The 21,615-nt window shown below is 42.8% G+C and overlaps 1 protein-coding gene across 1 annotated transcript in view; it reads right to left on the bottom strand.

The window, feature by feature from the left end:
- The window catches only part of camta1a (calmodulin binding transcription activator 1a), a 271,771-nt gene that overhangs the window by 12,618 nt on the left and 237,538 nt on the right, over positions 1-21,615 (bottom strand). The window contains exons 7-11 of the mRNA XM_035657274.1: positions 18,637-18,777; positions 15,700-18,011; positions 13,113-13,239; positions 12,157-12,291; positions 1-136 (exon numbers count right to left, since the gene is read on the bottom strand). The exon at positions 1-136 is cut by the window's left edge and continues 8 nt beyond it. Of these exons, the coding sequence (XP_035513167.1) occupies positions 1-136; positions 12,157-12,291; positions 13,113-13,239; positions 15,700-18,011; positions 18,637-18,777 (2,851 nt within the window). The remainder of the gene's footprint in view (positions 137-12,156; positions 12,292-13,112; positions 13,240-15,699; positions 18,012-18,636; positions 18,778-21,615) is intronic.

Raw genomic sequence — 21,615 nt, 5'->3', positions numbered from 1 at the left:
CCTCCTCCCCCTCCCCCTGTTCCTCCCCCAGCTCCGCCACTCCCTGCACTGCTCGACTGCTGGTGGCTGGCCATCTCCGCCATCCTCCTCTCCATCTGCTCCAAGCGCTCCAGGATAGACATTCTGAACTGGTTATCTAGGCAAACAGTGGGACACAGAAGAACACGTCAGCACACAAGTAGAATCCAGTGTGCAAAAAAATGGCTGTCTTTGCTATTACCAGCACAAACAACCCTGTGTCCTGACAAGACAAATGATCACACAGTATGCACCACAAGATGCACCAAATATGTTGCTCTGAGCAGCATTAAGACTGTCGCAGTGGCTTGGGGCTTAACATCATGAGGCATACAATCAACCATTTAAGAACAAATGCACAAGTCTGTTTTCCGAGGTACTGCAAAGCTGAGTTAATATCCTACTTTTAGCTGTAACACAAAAAACCCTTATAATCATTATTAATCTCCCCATAATGTGAATGAAAAACAATAGCATCAATCATTGACTTGAACAAACAATTGGCTTTACTAAAATAACCCTCAAAGCCCATCAATCATCTGCTAATGACTGCCATCACTAAACTCCTGCCACCATCTCTCACAGCCCCAGCACCAGACTAATACAGGTTGAACGATTGGCCAATGAGTGGGGGCATGTTAAATGTGTCCACCCTTTCACAAAGGGCTTCAGCCATGCTCTTGGGGGAGTGTACAGCTGATGGCCCTCTCCAGCTGATCAAGTACACCCTATTACAGCCAAGGAGTCCCAGCACACCCCCGTTCCATGAGCCTGTATGGTAGGAGGACTAAGAAGCTGACAGTACAGAATCAATCACAACTTGCACCTATCCAGAGTCCTCGAAAGCCCAGCCCGTCCATACATCAAGATGGGTGTAGGTATAGGGACTTCAAAGTGTTTACTTGCTGCTTAGGAGGCAACTACTACTTTGTAGCCTGTGTCAGTCAGTGTTTCAGCCTTGCAACAGGAAAAGCTATTTTCTCTGTCTGACATATAGAACACACTGCATAATTCAATACTTAAGAGAGAAGAGGGCAGACCAAGTGACGTCTAAAGACTTGTAAATGCATCTTAATTAGTGAAGTAGACAAAAAATAAACAGGATGCAACTGGAAAATGAAGCCCAGTGTAACAGGCAGGTTTTGATCATTACACAAAATGCATTTGATTGACTGATATTAAAATGTCCACACACTTGTAAATACTGCAATTTAAACCTGTTGCAATAAGTTTATGTAAGATTATAAGACACAAGGCTCACTGAGACATTTAGGAAATCCTCCCAGAAAACACTCACCTACACACACACACACACACACACACACATACAAAGTATGCTGTGTACAGACAGTGGAATGGGATGGGCACAGAGAGCCCACTGCAGCAGGGAGCATAGAAGACTGCATTAGCATTCCCCATTTAGCCACTATGAGGCCGTTTCTGTGGCAACCTGCTGCCGAGCAGTAACTAGGCGACAGGAACATGGCTGTGTGTGTATGGTCTGCTTGCGTGCTATTGGCTTATTGATGAAGGGGAGGAGAAGGACTCAGTACTCCAGCAATAAAATGGAGAGAGAAAGGCAAACAATGAAAAAATAGAGTCCATAAATCTTCTTTCCTGTGCTTTTGTGTACTTGGCCTACTCTCTTTTCTCATTGTTGATGCCGTAGGTAGGGACCTAATGACTCGAAGTGGGGAGCCTTCACAGCACGACCTGGTGACATTTGCGCTTTACGGTATCTTGGCAGTCACGGCTCAGGGCTCCGTGGAGAGCTAATGTCACAGTCAGACCTCCTATAAGCCACTGTAAAAGAGGTCAAGTAACTGCTATCATTGGACAGAAAAATATAATGTCACTGGCTGGTAAATTACTGGTCTCAGTGACAACAAGCTGCACTGTGAATAATTGGACTTGGAGGACAGGCTTGCCTTCGATCCCTGTGTGTGCTGTAGACTGTCTACGCGGGCCTGCAGTCAGATCAGCAGATCACTCTTTTATCCAGCAAAAATTTTTGGAGTGTTTGCGGTGCATCTCCCTATGTGGAATCACATATCATAACATTGTGACTTGTGGAAACGGGTGAGGTGAAGAGTTGAGAGCCTTTTCAAGACTGAGCGCTTGTCTCAGGAGGGAGTCAGAGGGTTGAGATAGGTCACAGCACTACAACCTGCCTTGGTACAAGGCTATGCTCTCCCTTTCCCTCTGGCTGACATGGGGGAGAGACACAGACAGAGAGATGGAGAGAGAGGGGGGATAGTTAGCAGTAGGCTGACATGTCTTTGTTCAGACCCAGTGCTGCAGTGTGCTGCAGTGCAGATGATGTCATCTCCACCTGCTGCCTGCTGCTCCAAATGCGATGCACGTCCACTGCAGAGGGAGGATGGGGGTAGAGATGAGTGGGAGGGGAGAGGGAGGAGACATGGAAGGTGAGCAGCCAAACAGAACTGTAACAACATGGTGACGTTGTTAACGGCCTCCCACTCTCTGGTTTACTCCCTTGTGACAGTGTGTGGCAGCAGACGTGGTCACTCGCACACATTTAGGGCAGTCTGTGACATGCTATTTTAAAAAGCAGCCGGGTGCAAAAATGAGGCAGACTGCCGCTCATTATATTAAGAGCACTTGAATGAAGTTGATTAGTCAGTTGAATTGTAAACTTACAGCTGTCAAAACACGAATCCAAAACCGGGTTCAGTTTCTGCAAACGAGTCCAGTTCCCCCACTTGTGGAGATTTATTATAAATTACTACATACATCATTATACATGCTTTCAGTAACATATTGCTTTCAGTAACATATTCCCCTGCAGGACTTGCACTGATTTTTATGCTCCATCAATTCTCTCACATTTCTAACTACCTGAACTCCTCTCTGGTGTGGGTTATACTGTGGAGTGTTAAGTGTTATCTAGTGAGAGTTATTTTAATGAGAACAGCTAACAGAGTTAAGAGTGAAGGATTTTTTTCTGTACAGTCTGTTACATAAAAATTGGAGAGTGCTGGTTGAAATTACAGTTAATATGTTGCTAAATGATGACTTGACTTGTCTTCCCATAGAAGTGAGAGGAAAACCTATCACCTCTGGGACAAAAGCCTGGAGAGGATGGGAAAATACCACACTCTGGGTGTTTTAATAGAGTTGACAGTTACCTTAGCTGAGAAAGGAAGGCTACACATCAAGAATGTGAAAAAACTCAGCCGTAATATTCTGTGACAAGAGGTCTTGAACTTTTATGACTGATAACCTAAATTAATAATTTTGTCGCTTGCCTTGGTGCAAACGCTCATTAGAATAAATTACTAGTGTTGTCATCATGGGAACCACCAAATACTGGCCTATGACCTGGTCCCGTCAAACAGATTAAGAAACTGGGCTTCATGGGGAAAGTCACACGTCTAGTGTGGGAAGTCAGCAGTGTTCCTTAGCGTGTGGTGACTGTTGCGTGTCACTGTGGCTCGGCTGTTGCTTCTTATTAGCTTCTCTCAAAGGACACTCGTGTCCTCTGAGAGAAGCAGAGAGTACAGGACCTGTGAGATGTGCACTGGGTTTTAACCAACACAACGTCACAGCCCTGGCCTGTGTCATCTGTCTCATCTGTGGGACATGGCAGCAGCTCCTTATGAGACAGGTTGATATACAGATGGATAAGGGAAGGAAGGACAAGGCTGTTTATTGACACTCAGTGGAGCACAGTGGGAGTGAGAACAGGCTGAAGGGAAGATGGAGACAGCAGGAGAGATTACAGGTAAAGAAAGGACAAGGGTGAAGTGAGAAGACAGGAGTAGGGTTATTAATATAGTGAACTTCTGATAGACTGTGGGAGGACATCTTTAATCCTCACTTCTGAACCTCTGGTTGTGTTCATGCCAATCAAGTTTAGTGCTGGACCTCATTATCTCTCTGCAGCCAGCCAAGTTCTCACATGTAACCCAGTAGAAAGACCATAGGGCAGCCTCCCTCTGGGTCTCTGTGTGAGCTGACTGACAGGGGCTGATATTTGTGACTGTGCAGGGGAACGGGCCAGGCCATCTGGCAGCAGCCCTCGCAGCTGGAACACATGGCTGTCTGTTGATTAAAGGCCGACTTTACTTTGACATAGTGTAATGGTTTTGTTCTGTCTATTATTATTTTTCCTCCTTTTTACTTTTGTTAGTAGAGTGATAACAGAAGATTAAAATTGTTCAAAGAATAAAGAATAATATCTAATAGAGACATCTTTCTTTTATACAATCTGTTATTATGGCACCAAATCTATTTGAGGATGCCATCGATCCATCCATCTGCTATATGACTTTTCATGGTCAGGGTGGGGGTTGAGAGGCAGGGTACACCCTGGACAGGTCGTCAAATCTCTCACAAGGCTAACCCACACAAACAGACAAATGCAGTCAGAGTTTCATTTTCCAATCCACCTAACTTGTAAGTCTGTGGGCCACCTGGAGGAAACACCCTTTAGAAAACAGAAGCAAAAAAAACCTACCACCATTTCAATGCACTCAAACATGTTTTCTTTGTTTCCGCACTGTCAGGTGAATGGCCATGTTTCGATTCCCCTGAATTCAAAATAATTTCATCAGTGGGCATTTATTTTCTTATAACTTTACTGGTCTTGCCTACAACCTGCACACAACAACATAAATCCTTCACACACAAGGCAATTGGTGTTGATGTCAACATTTTGATTTAAAGACTAAAAACCCCACGTAAACCAACCAAATGCCTGCATCAATGGAATTCTTCTTCTGCAGTCCATCAACAAATTACAACAGCAACACGTAGAAAATGCCAATATTAGGAGGCATTATATCCTGTCAGACAATTGTGTCTCACCACTGTTTCCACAAATAATTTTTCTCAACCATATAAAGAAGTCTAATAACCGCAAAAAAAGGTCACAGTGCGTGAATGATACTTTTCTGTTCTTGTCATAAAGTTGAAGCAGCTCCTAACCTACTGGCATTTAGCCAGCTATATAGGTCAATATGAGTACAGTCTGAATGCTGAATAGATACATTGTGTCACATTGAAGGTAAAATGCCAAGAGTGCACACCATGGGGATTTACTGTCATCTGCTATCACACTAATAGAGTGATAGTATTGGCTTTTTGTCTGGGAAAGTAGGGTAGTTTGATTTTTTATAGATGTTCGATTAATACAGTAACAAGTGCATATCATTAGCTTCCTATTTGCATAAACAACTTTATACTGCTTGACACATCAGCTGCAGGCGGGAGTGCAAATCAGAGATGAGTGAAGAAATAATTTCAAAGATGAATCAATCTGATATAAAACACCACGACCCAAGGGACAGAACGTCTCCAAAGCTTTCCATTAATAGTAAGACAATAGAGTTAGGCTAAATGCATTCACAGGATTCTCAACCAGCTTTTTCTCTCTTTACTCCGTTTTCAACATTGTACATTTCTGTCCTTTGTTTTGTCACACACTGGCATATTGTACTGTAGCAACAATTGTGATTTACAAGTGAGGACAAACAGGAGAGTGAGCAAAGATAGAGACTCACAGCCATATTTGATCTTGAATGTGATATAATTTATGCTTGGTTTGAGACTATTTATATTACCCTCTCTATTTGAATTTGGTCTTATGGCAACTCAGAGGGATACAGCTGCACAGCATGACTATGAACTGAACCTGAATATGATAAGCACATTAGCTGACTAGCCCACAAAAGAAAAACTATACTTACAGCAAAACATAAGAGACAGAGCTCCCCTGGATTATAGTTATTAATGTGGTATATTAAGCTTAGAATACAGAAAAATACATTATCCCCTTGTGCTTTATAAGCAGACTGGAGCCTGTTAGCACAGAGCCGGCCAGTACAATCCATATTTCAAATCAAATCTTTGATAGACTGATGCAAGTCACACATTTTAGCTTTAAAACTTACCAAAAGCTTTACCTGACAGCTCTTTAACAGTCCTACCACTATACTGTAAGCTTCAGAAATGCTTTAGACAGACAATGTTTTACTGTTTTTGTCTACCTGTTATGTCTTGGACTTGAATGAACTGTAAATTTATGAACTATAAGGTTAAATAAAAAAAGTGCCACAACTGTAAAAAAGGTATGATAGAAGGCAACAACAGCGAGGCCACTTTAAGTGAGGTCATTGTTTGGGAAACTTGAACTGAGGCACAAAAACAGCCAGAAATTAAGCTGCTCTATCCAAAGGACTGTTTCTCTTTACACGTGCCTATCTCTTTAAAACTTCTTGTGTGGGGTGATCCATCACCTTTAGGTGTAAGCATTCCCACGTCACTGCTGCTGTTACTACTACTATTGCTATTGCTTGTTATTACTACTACTAGCACACCTACAACAGCTACAGTAACATTACCTAATAATACTGCTGTTATTTTTTTTACATTAGTAACAAAAGTTCACTACAAATGCTACAATAATGTAAATGATAATAATGTAGAGAGAGAGAGAGAGAGAGAGAGAGAGAGAGATAGACAGATAGGTAACCTTTAATGTTCCAGGAGGAAAGTATGTTGTCACAGCCTGATAATGTTCATGTCCAACACATGATATGCAACAATGCTGACATACTTGCCATAAACATACATCCATGACCCTAGATGTATGTAAAGATAAATGTACATATCCACAAACCCACATATCTAAAGATTTTGTTTTCATTTGGTTATTTTAATTAGGGCTGCTATGGCAAAAGGGACAAAAGTCCTGATAAAGTGATATTATGAATATTAATATCACTACTCCTGCTTCTGCAACAAGCACACAACTACTTCAAGTGCTATTATATGTCTAACACTACTACCACTAATACAAACAATAAATGGTTTTAAACCAAGATACAAACTATTCCTACAGCTGCCAGCTAAGAACAACAACTTTGCATTGATGTGGCAACAAAAAGGGTTACTTGATATTACCACAATGAATGCATATGCATCAGACTTATGAAGAAACAGCTTTTTTCAAGACTTTGCAACTTTGGTCTGTTGTAACTTTCACAGTTGTTTTTAAGAGGCTAAAATGTGGGTAATGCATCTCGTTCTTCGCCTCGAACACGTACAAAAATCAAAAAACTTCACAGTCGAGCAACAGGTAGATAAACGTAGGCTTTAAGTGAAATTCGCTCACTTTAAATAGTCTGGAAAGCGCTCAACCAAAGCAAAGTTGGAGGACTAAACTGGGTTCAAGTGAAGTCGCTGTCCACGGATCTGTGGTGCTGAAACAGCTCATCGGCAGCACTCACGTTGGACTACAGTGGCAACGTGTAGTTTTTATTACTTATTATTTCGCTCAATTTTAATCGTTCAGTTAATCCATGCTGTCGAAAAGGTCAGTCCTGGATGCAATCTGAACTATGAAACAACAGCATAAGTAGAACACACCGACGACACGCTGCCCCCGTTAACCCGAGCAGTACTCGGGGATGCGACAACCCTCTAATGCGCTATGGCAACTACAACAACACGTGAAACAGCACTTGCAGCTGGCAATTTAAGGACAGCAGCCTGGGACACAGCCACCGTGTAGTTCAACAGACCAAACAGACTGAAACTGTCGAGAAAGAGGCATGACTTCTTGAAAATGTGGCAGCAAGGTTTTGCCAAAAAAAAAAGAAAGTACCAAGACTTGGAAAGCAGCCGCACCAGAGAGGTAAGTTAACTTCCTTTGCTATTCAAAATGCCAGGAAAGAAAATCATGTTTTTTCTTTTGTCTCTGAAGGCGTCTTGAGGAGTCTTTCACATGCCCAAGCACTAGTCGTGAGTCAGGAGTTGGCTAGTATCAACGTCAACTCTCCAGTGCTCTGCAATGAGGCAGAGTCACATGAAACACTTGAAGAAAGCATGTGGCCAAAATACACAATTTCTTTTAAAAACTCCGCTACAGCACAGACACAGTTTGGACTACATTAAGACACAATAACTTAGCATGCGGGATGTTCGAGAAGAAACGTGTAACTTAAACTTCTTCTGGCACACACGAGAAACGCACAGAATATTAAAAAAAAACCAAAAAAAAAAACCAGCCCAAACACAACACAAACACAGCACAGCACAGCACTACAGCCATAGGTTGAGCTTAACACTTCTAACCTTCTATTTTATTTTCCATTGGAGTCCACCTCAAAGCCCCCAAAAAATACTGCCTCTTTTGTCTTTTAGGAAATGCAGGTGTCATTCACTGGCATCCTGACCCAAAGAAGTCCAACCAAAAGCTGCATCTCACTCAAACTGCAGTTTTGCCCCCAGAGTCTGGCGGTCAGGTCTACTGCATGCTGTTTTATGGAGAAACAATAAAAATATATATCCTTGGTGTAGACTGAATCTCAATCTCAACAGAGCACTCGTCAACAATAGAACAAAGTGAGGGAAGAGAGCGACGTGAGGAGAGAGAGAGAGAGAGAGAGAGAGAGAGAGAGAGAGAGGGAGGAAGACCGCTCACTACTCTTCTTCCTCTAATAGCCCCCTCCTCCTCCTCACTTGTTTCACCTCACACACATACACACTTTCCTTGTGTTTCTAGTAGTCGCTGCTCTCCCAGCCTGCAGTAAAATGACAAATACCGCTGCTAGGAGACGTTGTGCGCACGTGCCGCCGGTAAACAGACGCCCTAATTCCCGTTTGCCGCCTGCTCCTCGAGCCGTGGTCCTGCTGCTAAAAGCTCGCCCCTTATCTTATCATTAGTGGCCATTTGGTATGTAATAATAATAATAATAATAATAATAAGTACTGTTGTTCAGATAGGTCTGCTCTGCTCGACGCGTGTGGCTGTTATTCGGTTCCCTGCACAGTCTCTCCCACACTGAAACAAAAGTCGGTACAACCGGAAAGAAAAAAGACGGCTGGATTCGCCTTCTCCCAGCCCAGCTGCCGTCTGTGACTAAATCTTGTTCTGTTTGCGGTAGTTTACCATGTTTACCCAAACACGCCCACTCCTCCGCTCCTGCATTGTGTGTACACGGTCTGCCGTTTGTCACGCCGGTGTAGTTAGGCTGAGAGTCAGTACTGTCAATACGCTCCCTTCAACACTAAACAGTCAGTATGCCGCTATGCGGGGCTGTAATTTGGCAGTTCCCAGCGAACCTCTCCCGGCTCGGGTCGTGGTATCTGAGCTCGGGGACTTATTGGGGCGGACGATGAGGCGCTCTGCAGCTCCGACAGCTTTTCTGTCCTGCCCATGGCTCCGTACCTGCAGTGCTGCAGAGAAAAGCGCCCCTTCCCCCACTCTGCATTATGACAAATCAAGGAAGGCAGGCAGCTGTGCCATTAGCACATCATAGCACAGCGAGTCTTCCGTGGGAGAACAAACTCACAGAGCTGTACAGCACACCGCTGCGGACTCAGGCAAAATAAATACGTAAAAATACGTATTGCGCGTAATGTCAGCAGCCTATAGTTAATCAGGTGACTGGCCGTAGGGGTTAAGTAGCGTGAGTCTTTACAGTTAAGGTAGGTAACAGGAATCTTGTAACACCAGTGTTTTCAAAGTGGGAAACTAGCTATCATTATTATGTTAGATGTGCAGCGCCTCTTGCCTCTCCTGTTGTGCTTCAATACTGTGGATATTATCGATGTGATAACTACACATGCCCAAGTGATTACATCCTGCCCTACTTCTGAAATAAGTTATATGCTCTAGACATCACAGTGGACATTCAATGTCAATGTGATAACCAGGGGTAAACAATGGCAAATAGACCCAAGCATTTAGTCTTCAGAGAAAAAAAACCCTTCATGGAGCTTAAAGTGCGCTCTGCGTCAGAGTCGCTTTCCACAGTGAGGTGCTACTGAAGCTGGTGGTCACAATCACTTATAAACATATGGTGGACCCAGGAGGAGCACTTATGTCTCGTTTTACAGTCTATTGTCTGTGTTATTGGCACACTTGACACAATATTTCAACAAAACAATCCTTCCCATTCATTTTGGCATGGTTAACCCTCTCCTCTGGCTCTGCCACACACATAAACATACAGGAACTCACCTGGTGTCACATCAACTTGACATACTGTTGCATCATTTGTATACACAGGTATGAAACAAAGCACACAAACATTTACTATATATGTCATAGTCAGTCTCACACAAACACATTGTGGTTTTCAACGGATTTTGTCCTGTTTTGATACTGCAAATTGTTTTTGTTTCTACATTAATTGTAGGGACAAATGAGTTATCAGTAGTTAACAGCTGGATGCAACAGAAATAAATTAAGCTGGAATCCCTCCAAACTGTACAACTAAAAATCCCAATGCAATCAATGATCTTTGTGGATCACTACATGACACTCATACTCAAAAAGGAGACCACAGATTGCCATGAAAGAAAATTGTGTTGTGAGAGATGGCAGGCAAGGGGTTAATATAAGTAAGGTAATAGGGTGGGCTGTGTTTTTCCTGAGACAGTCAGCTCCTCCTTAACTGGTTCTGTGAATGGGCCAGTAAGGCAGTAGGGTATGAATGGCGGAGGGATCCACCGGTACTGCCGTGTATGGGAGCCGCCAGCTCTCGATTACTCACTCCCACTCCCTCAAGGGCCGTCTGCAATGCAGCTGTCCTGTGAGCCTGTGCTTCGCCATGCCCTACTTTATCCTGTCAATGCTCAAGCACTGCAGCAACGCTTCCTCAGGAGCGCACACACAGTCACACGCGCACACACACACGCACACACACACACCAACATACAATGGCTCACATACTCATTACATTCTGGTGAACATGCCTATAGTACGTCTTCAGACTCAGAATTAATTTGAATTTAAACAGAATGGAAATTTGCCAACTCTGCAGCATCTATTGTTATATGTACTGTAGAGGACCCCTACAATGCTGATCTACAAAAGCTTTTTCACTGTAAGAGGATCACACAAAACATATTTTGCAAATACTGCAAAAACCAATGCCCAAAATTGTCTTTTCATGTGTACTGCTGTATGCACACTATATCTCCTATTTTCTCCTCCTCCTGTAACATTGGCAAGATGAGACAATGGATCTTTCTCTCACTGAACTGACCTTAAAATAAAGCTTTAAATATGACATGTGGTATTTCATTTGCACATCTCAGCACATCTTAACACAACAAAGTTAAACTCTCAAAGCGCTTTGTCTTGGATAACGCCAAGTGGGCCTGCATGGTATGGCTGAAATCAATATCACAATATTGTTTATCTGATATTAACATATTTAGGAATATAGCAGTATTATGCAAAGTGGTATTTGTTTAATAATACTACAAATAATAAACTGATATTTAGTAATAAACTGTGCATATGTTTTTACATGCAATTTGCTCCAATTAATTTGCTTGGACAACAGAGTTTTATAAAACAATAACATGGTATGATCATATAGGAATGCAATTCCATTACAAGTTAATGAAAATATTGAGTTATTGTCCAACAAAATGTACAATCTCTCCTCTCCTCTCAATCACTCTCCTAACAAGGTTCTGAAGGCTCTTACTTCACTTAATCTCTAGACATACTGTTTAGGAGCAGTCAAATCAAAGATTGTTCTGTGCCATTTATCATGTTTGGTCAAGGATCAAAGAACAAGCATGTTTTATTGCTAGAAACACAAGATTAGACAAAATATTCAACTCATTATCTTCTCTAACTTAGTGATATATGGGATGTAACAACATGAATCCCAACCACAATTCAAGCTTAGCTGACTATTTGTGCACCAAAAACATTTAACAACAGCAATGAACATACAACGTGTGAGTTAAACTGCCCATTTATAAATAAATATAACATGTTTTTAGTACGTGTGGATAAAAAAAAAAAAAGTATGGTCACAATTTAGCTTTTGGCATGTTCCCAAGCATTTAACAATATCCTGCAGACTTCCTTAGCTCCAGGGAAAGCTAATGCATGTGAATGTGTACAAATAAGTTTAAAGCAAAGGCAGAAAGGCGATTTGTAATGGATGATGGTCCAGCAGATCATTAATCAAAAATAACAAAATTAATAAGGCCACAGGAGATTTAGAGAGCCAGACAGACAAATAAGAAGTAAAACAAAGATGTAATGAGTAAAGAAAACAGAGAGGAAAAATGACAGAAGACAGATAGAAGATAGAAAGAGTCAAGTCGGGGGACCAACACTGAAACTGAGCAGAGACTTACCATCCAGCGAGAGCCAGTCATGCTGAGATGATGGCAGTGAAGGAAGAGCGCGGGCCTTGTACTCAAACACCACCGAGTTGGAGATGATTTGATTACTGACAGCCACCTGTAGTGTTACCAGGCCTGTGTCATGAGCTGGGCGGAGAGAGGATAATGAGAATTTATTACATTAAGTAAACACAATGTCACTATTATAAGGTCTTTGTTTATTAGCAGTGACTAGCTCAACTTTTCATGCACAACTACTTTCAGAGTAGACAAACAAACAAACAAACAAACAAACAAACAAAAAACTAATTTAGGGCTTAAATTACATGACAATTAGAATTTAAATGTTATTATAAATATCATCATTATTACAGCACATAACACAATCAGGCTTAACCTGCTACATCTTTATTTATTTAAGTAAAAACATTTTTGACTTTTTGGTACACATACAGTAGCTTTGATACAAGACCTTAAAGTATATGACAACAAAACATCGGTTCAGATAAGCATTGCTTTTGCTTATTGTTACAAAATTGACTTCGATTTTCAGTGTCTTATTATCAAAATGCTGATATTCATTTTAAAAGCAATTGCTTCCCTTAAATTATGTGTAAAAGTCCATAATGTATTTTTACCATTATCATTTTACCATTGATCTGCCTTGCATGGTTTTCCCTAAGCTAGTAATATATGTGATAAATAAAATATATTTTATTGATAAACACAAAACTAGGCACAACAACCATCCTAATGCCCCAGCCCTAAAACAACAATAAAGGAAAAAAAACAAAAACAACAACAAATAAGTAAAATGGCCTATTGCAGAACAAAAACATTTAACTTCAGTAGTAAAGTTGAATAAGCTAGCAGGTCATCTGATGGTTCATGAATAGTGATAGTGAAACCTCCTTGTAAACATCGCTTCTCTTCTTTGATATGTGTGTGTGAGCAATCTCCTTTTTTACCTGGGCAGTAGCAGCGCAGCACCCCTGGTTGGATGAGAGAGGCTGGGACTGAGATCTGGTCAAACAAACAGCTGTAGTTTGAGCTGGCCTCTTGCCAGGGCCCAGTGATCAACACCTTAACTCCACCCTGAAAAAAAAGAATGGATGAATGGATAAAACAAAGTCACAACAAACCTGCCAAATCAGGTGCAAGTATCCCTAAATACATTATGTGTTGTACCCTGCCATCTAGAGTACAAAGATAAGAATGACACCAAGGAAAAGAAAACTACCTTATACTGATCTCTGCTGCCGCCATGTGGATTACCAACATCATCTCACTACACCCATTTTTCTAAAACACCCAGCCAACACTGACATTCAAATATTGTGCTACCCTCCAGAGGTCGGATGAGAGTATTACTGCTGACAACATCATTGTAATAAGGGCAAGACTGTGCATTATGAGAGTGGTGGAAAAGGGGTGATTGGATGCACAACATATTCAGGGATCTACATATGTTTTGGTAAAATACTTCAGTTAAATAGTTTTAGAACTCAAACTTGATCTAGAATGCTGCAGCCATTGTTGTCTGCTTGCATAATGGCTCTCATTTGTTTTATGTTACATTTACTTTTCAAACATTTAGCTTATGCTAGATGCTATTATCTAGACAGATTCATTCAAAGAAACAACAGCATGTCATGCTAATACACTTCCTCTACTAGCTCCCTGTGACTAGTGGTATATTTTTTTAAATTCAAAACAATGAGGAGCACTGTCTCACTTACTGCTGAAGAAATATTTATCTATTTACGCTATGTCTGTGAAATCTGCATATAAGGTCGCATAGAGTTAATGTCTCAACACGTTAACAAAAAGCGGCAAACAAGAGTAATAATAATAACAATAATAATACTAACAATAACAAAAACATTTAAATATTCACATTATGTCTCTCATTTGTGGTTACATTTTGTGTGTTCTCATGCACATGTTGGACAATACGTGGTGGTTGTTGCATGTGCTTCGCAAATTGCAAAATGGCACATAATGCTGATTCTCTGTGAATGCTCATTCTCTGTGAATGCTCATTCTCTGTGAATGCTCATTCTCTGTGAATGCTCATTCTCTGTGAATGCATCTTCACTGTCACTTTACTGGCCTCTCTCTTCCTCACCAGTGCCATTATCAAAGATATCTTCAAGAGTCCCACATACAGTATATTGTTTGGTCATTGGGCTGCCACAGAATGAGATGTAAGCAAACGATTGTAAGAACTGGAACAGGTGTGGCTTTTCATTTGAATACATTATTGCTGCTGCAATAAATACTTTCAAAATGCGTGCATGTAAATTAAATATTGTAATTGACATGCACAAGTTGTAATGTAAGTTACCTGCTTTCCATAAATACAATGTAAATTGTGTAACCTTAAATCACATTTAGTTTCATGGATGGATGATTGATAGGGTTATATTTGCATCTTTACTGGTTAATATTAAATTCTTTTTAGGCAAATATTAACTGTCTAAAGATTCAATATTTTTGTTAACGCAAACGATATGAAGAAGAGGTCACAGTATGTTTCAGCCCTGAGTGGTATTCTTAGCTCCTATGGGGCCATTATACTTAATCAGAAGTGCTTTTGGATGGTCCAGTGGCTTCCGAAACACCCTCCCCAACACCTTTCCAATAGCTCTCTCTATTTCCTTTTTTTTCATTTTTTACATTTTTGTCTGTGCACAAGGGTTTAGTTACACTTTAGTATAAAAGCTACAATTCTTGTAAACAACATTTAAAGCCTACAGGGTGAGTGTTTGGTGATCAAATGATAGTCAAAAGATTGATTATTCACACGTGCATTGTTTTTCTCAGGTTCATTGTTTTTATGTCTCTGCATCAGTGAAGCATATAAATACTTTTGTGACTTGTGTGTACATATTTTAGCTAAGACTTTATTTTGCCATGTCACGTTTCTCTGTGTCGATAAAAGAATTTACAAAATAACATTTTGTTGTATGAGGAGTTTAATTTCCTGATTGAAGAAACTCAAACTTGTTATGATTATTTTTGCAGAAAAAAAGAACAAACAGATCAGTTTTAAATGATTTCCATCATTATATAATGTCCCCATGAATCCAAAAGGTTTTATATTTCCTACTCTAAGACGACTTTGATAATAAGTAATAATAAATAAGGGAAAAAACAAAAACACCTCAAACAAACTGGCTGCACATTATCTAAACCACTTTGTTGGAAGTAAAAATTGTGAAGATACATGAACTGTCAATTAAAATCATCAAGGAAATTATTAATTCATCTTTTCAATTTAATCATCCAATTATGTTTTTTATTTTAAAATAAGTATTTTAGATGAGTGGTATAAACTTGACCTACTGTATTTAAAACCTGTTGAACTGTTGACAATTAAAATCTGTTGAGTGGACTCCTTGTGATTCACCACTTCAGCAATTAGGCTGATACATAATAATATAATTATAATAATAATTATACATAATTAATTTAAAATACATAATTATAATAATAATAGAAAAAAGATTAAAACAAAGAACAAAACACAAAATAAAGAGCCTTTTCACTCACCTCAGGGTAGGACCACTCAGGGGAGTAGTCGGTGACCATGAAGAGCCGGCCTGTGGCCTGAAGCATCCCCATCCCCTGGGCAACAGCTGCAGAAACCACCTCTGCTACATTCATGTAGGACAATGAGCCTGCCTCTCCCGTGTTTCCCCCTGCTCCAGCCCCTCCACTCAGAGACTGGGGACTGCAGCAGGGTTGAAGGCAGAGCTCTGAGGGGTTGTAGCCAGATCCCCTGGCCCCTCCATCTTCCTGGCCTTGCTGGGTGGCCCCGCCAGCCGTGTTCTGACTATCGGAGCTGTGGGATGTGACTAGCTGGTGAGCATATAGGGCCCCTCCAGCTGACATGGTAGTTCCACTGCCATCCACTGAGATGAAGTCATTAATGAGGTCAGAGAACTGGTTACCAAAAGAGATGTCAAAGTGATCCAGGCTGATCTCCATGCCTGTCCCTCCTGCTCCTCCATTACTGGCTGCTCCACCTAGGCCTTGGTGGGTTCCAACAGCGTTGTAGAGTCCCTGGACCATGCTTGTACCTTGGAGGAGAGGCTGCAGCTGCTGTTGCTGCTGCGAACGGTTGCTGCCATCACTGTTGTTGTTTCCATTATGAATTGCTACCCCATCTCCTGCACCTCCAGATCCTCCTCCACTACCGTCTGAGGCCTGTTGCAGGTAGTGTTCTGCACCCCCTCCCTCTCCATTTCCTGCCCCACAGGCCTGAATGTGGTCTCCTGGCTTGAGTAGATTCTCAGCTCCGTTCTCAGCTCCAGCCTGACCTGAACTCACACTGCCTGGTTGCTCTAGACCGACCACCTCCTCGTGCTCAGTGCCCAGCCCAGGAAAGGTCCCCTGGTATTGTAGCAGCTGCAGAGAGCCAGCCTGGCCGGGTCCCTCAGTAGGTGAGCCTCCATTACAGTTGGCCCTGTGCTGGGTCTGGTGGGCCTGGTGGTGGTGGTGGAGGTGACCGTTGCTGCCAGGGGAGTCCGTCTTCACCACCTGCATCCCCATATAACCTCCAGAGTCATGGGAGTTGTGCTCCATCAAATGAGTTTTCTGGCCCATGCTGGGCCTCCCCTGCTGAGCCTGGCTGTTCTGAGAGGCATCCTGGAGGAAGAAGTTGGGTGAACGATTCTGATGTTGCATGTGAGGACTTGACATGGCCTGACCATAGCTCACTGTGGTAGCGCTGGAAGTATAGTCCTGCTTGGCATCAATGGCACTGAAATCCATCTGTTCCAGGGTGGTGCTGGGACTCAGACCCCCACCAGAAGGAAGCAGGGAGCCTGCTGGGGTCAGAGTAAGGCTGCCCTGGCCCGAACCAGCACCAGATGACACAGACACCCCGCTGCCACAGTTTACTACTGCCCCCACCTGGTAGCCACTCTCCTTGGCCAGTTGCTGCTCAAAGGATGTGTCTTCTGTCTTTATATTCTTTACCAATGCTGAGCTGAAGGTGTAGCCATTGTCTGACATGGGAGGGGAGCGCTGGAGACTGCCGTTGGTGCTACTGCTGCCACCAGAGGAAGATGAGGTTGAGGAGGAGTTGCCCTCTGTCTTCATCGCACTCCCTCCATAGGTCTGGCCCTGTTTGGGGTTGTTCAGGAAGCAGTCAGGGTCAAAGTTCATATTGGTCTCCGGGATCTTGATGGTTCCAGAGTCCAGACTGCTGGAGAGCACCAGTTCCTCAGACACCCCAGCTGTAGACAGCATGGACAGACTGTCTCCTGCCGCGGTAGTCCCAGGTTCCCCTACTCCTCCACTGGGGAAGGCAAATTTGTGACGATCAGAGGTCACAGACAGCACCAAGCCCTGTGAGGTGGCATCTGCACCCATTAGGTGACTGTTGGGACCCCCAGTAGGAGACATGCTGTAGACAGGGTCTCCAGTGACTTCAGACATAAAGACACTCTGGGACAGGCCAGACATGACAGAGGCCACATGGCTCATCCCTGTCACAACGGGGCTGTCAGCCATGTCTGGATCGCTGTTGAGACCGCTACTGATGGAGACAGGGGAGTTCTGTGTGGTGTCAGGGACCTCAACCTGGTTGGTGGATGATACCTCCGTGCTGTTCTGGTGCAGCAGGACAGGCTTGTGGACTTTGCCGTTGCGTTTCTCCCGGGCGCTGCCCCCTCCGCCTCCTCCCCCAGAGCTTTTGCCTCCACCATGGGCACTGTGCTCAGTCTTCCCCTCCGACACATCATTGTTTTGTACCTCAGAGTGAGCACTGCTGTAGCCCCCTGACCGGGGATCCACCTTAGGGGAGATGATGCGGTGTTTGGCGCTGTTGCATTTGTGGTGCACACTGCTCCCTGCACCTATATGAGGATAAACAGAGCAAAAGAGGTTGGGGATTTTGGATGGGTATTATATACATTAAGAATAATAGGAATTGGGAATACTATTGTTCAGAAAGCAGGGACAAAGATGGATGATCTGTTTGTTTTTGTATTCATCAGTTTGTGAAAGACGTTTTTGCCTGGGGATGATAAAATTAGTCTTTCTTTTCAGTATACAGTGAGTGAAGTGTATGGGAAATTTTACATGGTTTGTTACCTTAAGTCTTCAGAAATATAAATGCAACTGGGGGTTATCCAGAGTAATTTGTTTTGGAAATTAATAAACCACTGCTCTACATTCTTTTCCTGAGGGACAGCCTACAGTGAAATTACACAGCTGAAAATATTTGATTGATTAGCATAACATTCGAGAACAGCTGGCCTATTTCAGATATGGCCCTGACACAGTTATCAGTACACAAAAATAATAAGCCAATAACCGTGAAACTCAATTTCACTATAAATCAATACCAATAAAAGACCTCAACCACCTTCTCGGAACTACCACATAACAAACAGGATCTTTATGGCCTTTTTTGTTTCTCTTGCTGAATTTTCGAGTTGTCTCTTGAGAACAAACTCCATCCCTCCCACTAGCCCTTACCCAGGGTGCCCGTGCAGAGGCAGTTGTGAGTCCGGGGAGGTGGCTTAGTTTGGTGGCTGTCCAGAATCTGTTGCACTAGCTGCTCCACTGAGAAGCCAGAGCTGCTGTTCCCATTGCTGCAAGTCCACTTGATGCCATGAACTGCCGGGAGAGAGGAGGAGACAGAGATGTCAGCCAGCCTAACAGACCACCAGCCACGCCAACCCCCCGCCCCACCCTCTGCTTTCTCTGTCTATCTGCCAGTATACTTCATTCTGCTCACTGGACACCTCAAGACAAATTAATATTTCTGTGTTTTCCTAAGGTGAAATAATCAACTCACTGACTGGCCAAAGGTAAAATGGTGTAGTAGTTTTATAAGTAGAATTTGAGTGGCAATACCTTTAGTTCCGATTATGCGTAAGTACCACACTCTGTATCCCGTCTTCCCTTGATACTGAAATAACTATAAACTCCAATATATTTGATACCGAACAGCTGATTTTATCTAGTCTCCCTTCACTATAATGTCATGCTTTCTGTACTGTGCTGCTCATTGTCTTTTGTGCCTCTTTCCCTCCCATGTGTCAGTGTCAGTTGCTTCTCTGTGCCCCCCCCCCCAAACTGCATGCTGATGAAGGTGACAGCACACCCAGTCCTTTCACCCTCCACCCTCACCCCGACCTATGACAGGGAAAGCCTCTAGGGAGGAACATCACTGCTGCTGGATCTGCCGCTGCACCAAGGGAAAAAGAGAGGCTTTCTCCAGTAAAGCTCCACTCCCTGCTTCAGTCACACCTCGCTAGCAACTCCTAATACTTTTCATCGCTCCACTTGCCAACCAGCCACCACTTTTGATGAGACAGATAGTGGTTTTAGTGGCTGTAAGGTGGTAGAAGACACCACTGAGTGCTGCAGTGCTCTGCCTCTCAACCGGGAAAAAAGGTAATATTTCAGAAGTGAAGCATATTTAGACTATCAAACAAAATCAAGCCTGCTTTAATTCAAGTTCTCTACACTTCAGTCCTTTGGTTAAATATGCATAAGCAAGATATATAAAGAGAGTAAGGTTTAGAGCATGTATGAAAAACAGCGAGAATTTGCTTAGCGCATGTCTGTTTGCATATGAGATAAAAGGAGATGGAAACAGCGTTAGATGGTGAGGGTAATGCAGATTAAAGACAGAGCTAGTTAAAGCGAAGTGAATAAAGCTGGGAAACATGATTGGATGGCTGTGATAAGGATCTAACTTGAAAGCTTTAAGATCCTTTGGCAGATTACAGGCTGGTCACCAGCAGATGTCAGTAGAACTGCTCTGATCAAGCTAAGATCATACGCTCCACAGACAACTCACTGTGGCAGGTTATAGAAACATAAACAGGATTCATTTTGATCTATTATAAAGTCAGATTTATTTAGCCATTAATCCAGAGTGACTGAGATGAAAAAAGATTGGACACTAAATGTGACAGGAAAGTTTCATCTAATGTCATTATAATTACTGAGCAAAAAACTGTGTCTGTCTGGAGATCCCATTAGACAGTGTGGCTTGAGACACCATTCACCTCCTGACAATGTGTAATGCAAACAGTACAAATTAGATGATGCTAGTAATACTGACACAGAGATGATAGGGCCATAGGCATACTAAAAACGCTGTCATGAATCCCTTTCTGTGACAAAGCCAGCAGGGAGGCTGCAGGACAGAAGAGCATCCGTTCTGCTGATCTGATTCAGAGAGGGTGACAGAGCAAGAGTGAGAGCCTAATACAACAGCTTACATCCACCATGTACTGCCATCCTTATTTGTCCAAACAATCTTGTCTCCCCACCCTGCCCTGATCCCTCATGCCAGAATTGCCATAGCCCTCCTCATCTAGACGGCCATCACCCCCGGAGGCTCTGGGTTGTTGACGTACAGTTACCACCGTGTCTGCCTGTCTGCTCCTCTCACTGAGGGTTATGTTCCAAAGCAGACATGACAGGAGCAGTGCCACTAGGTTTAATCCCAGTGGCAGCGACAGCAGAGGCACCAAACAGCAACCCAGTCACATCATCATCCTGATGACTGCATCCTGTCATGAGCAGCATCACACAGCCCTAATGACAAACACAGTTGATCTGTAGGACACATGCATACCCCATCTGGTTGCCTCTGCACCACTGGGCACTATATGGGACAGTGGTGTACAATAGTTTACATGATGGCCAGCCCTGTCTGTCTTGACTTGGTCTTTTCTTCTCTGCCCCTGTCTGTCTAGCCTGGAGACAGGCCTTCTGTCTGTCTGAGTGTTTGTTAAAGCCGCTCATGCGCTATCTGTCAGCAGGCTAGGGGCATGGCTGGAAAGAGTGCTGCGTGTTTATAGCATTAGACCAAAAGAGTGAATCAAGCTGGCTGCCTTGTCTATGGAACTGTAGCGTGACTGAGCAGTGATGCCACTCTCTTACCCCCCCTCTTCCCCACTTGCTTCTTCTCCTTCTCATCAAACACCGCAGGGCGTTAAGGAGGAAGAGGTCAGACAAGGCCATGTTTCACAGGGCTTATATTTCAACTGCTTCGTGTGAGCATCCGTGCATGTGAAAGTTTTTGTGACTGAGAGCATGAGTGTGTGTGTGTGTGTGTGTGTGTTTTTGTCGTGGGGAGACAGAATAAGCTCTACTGATCCATGAAATCCACACTTTTTCCTTTGTTGTTTTTTTGTATCATTAGAGGTGTCAAACGGTTTGCGCACTGAAATATCGTGAAGAGAATAACAAAAGGAAAGAGCAAGACGGAAGAGGGCAATTATATTGCAAACGTTGACAATGTTCTGGAAAAATATCTATTTGACATTAAACTAAGGGTTTATGTGCTGACAAAAATCAGCTCATGAAATAGGAAACATCATCATTATATAAGAACAATTTCCTTAAATACAGTCACACATACAGTATATATGACCCAGTGTCAAACACACTGTTCTGTTCACTCCTGCAATCTTGAATTCTGCACTCAACAGT

This window comes from Morone saxatilis, unplaced genomic scaffold (assembly GCF_004916995.1).
Source record: "Morone saxatilis isolate NCDOM2014 unplaced genomic scaffold, NCSU_SB_2.0 Contig15, whole genome shotgun sequence".
NCBI lineage: Eukaryota > Metazoa > Chordata > Actinopteri > Moronidae > Morone > Morone saxatilis.
The sequence above is the reverse complement of the archived record's forward strand: the minus strand, read 5'-3'. Positions and strand labels throughout refer to the sequence as shown.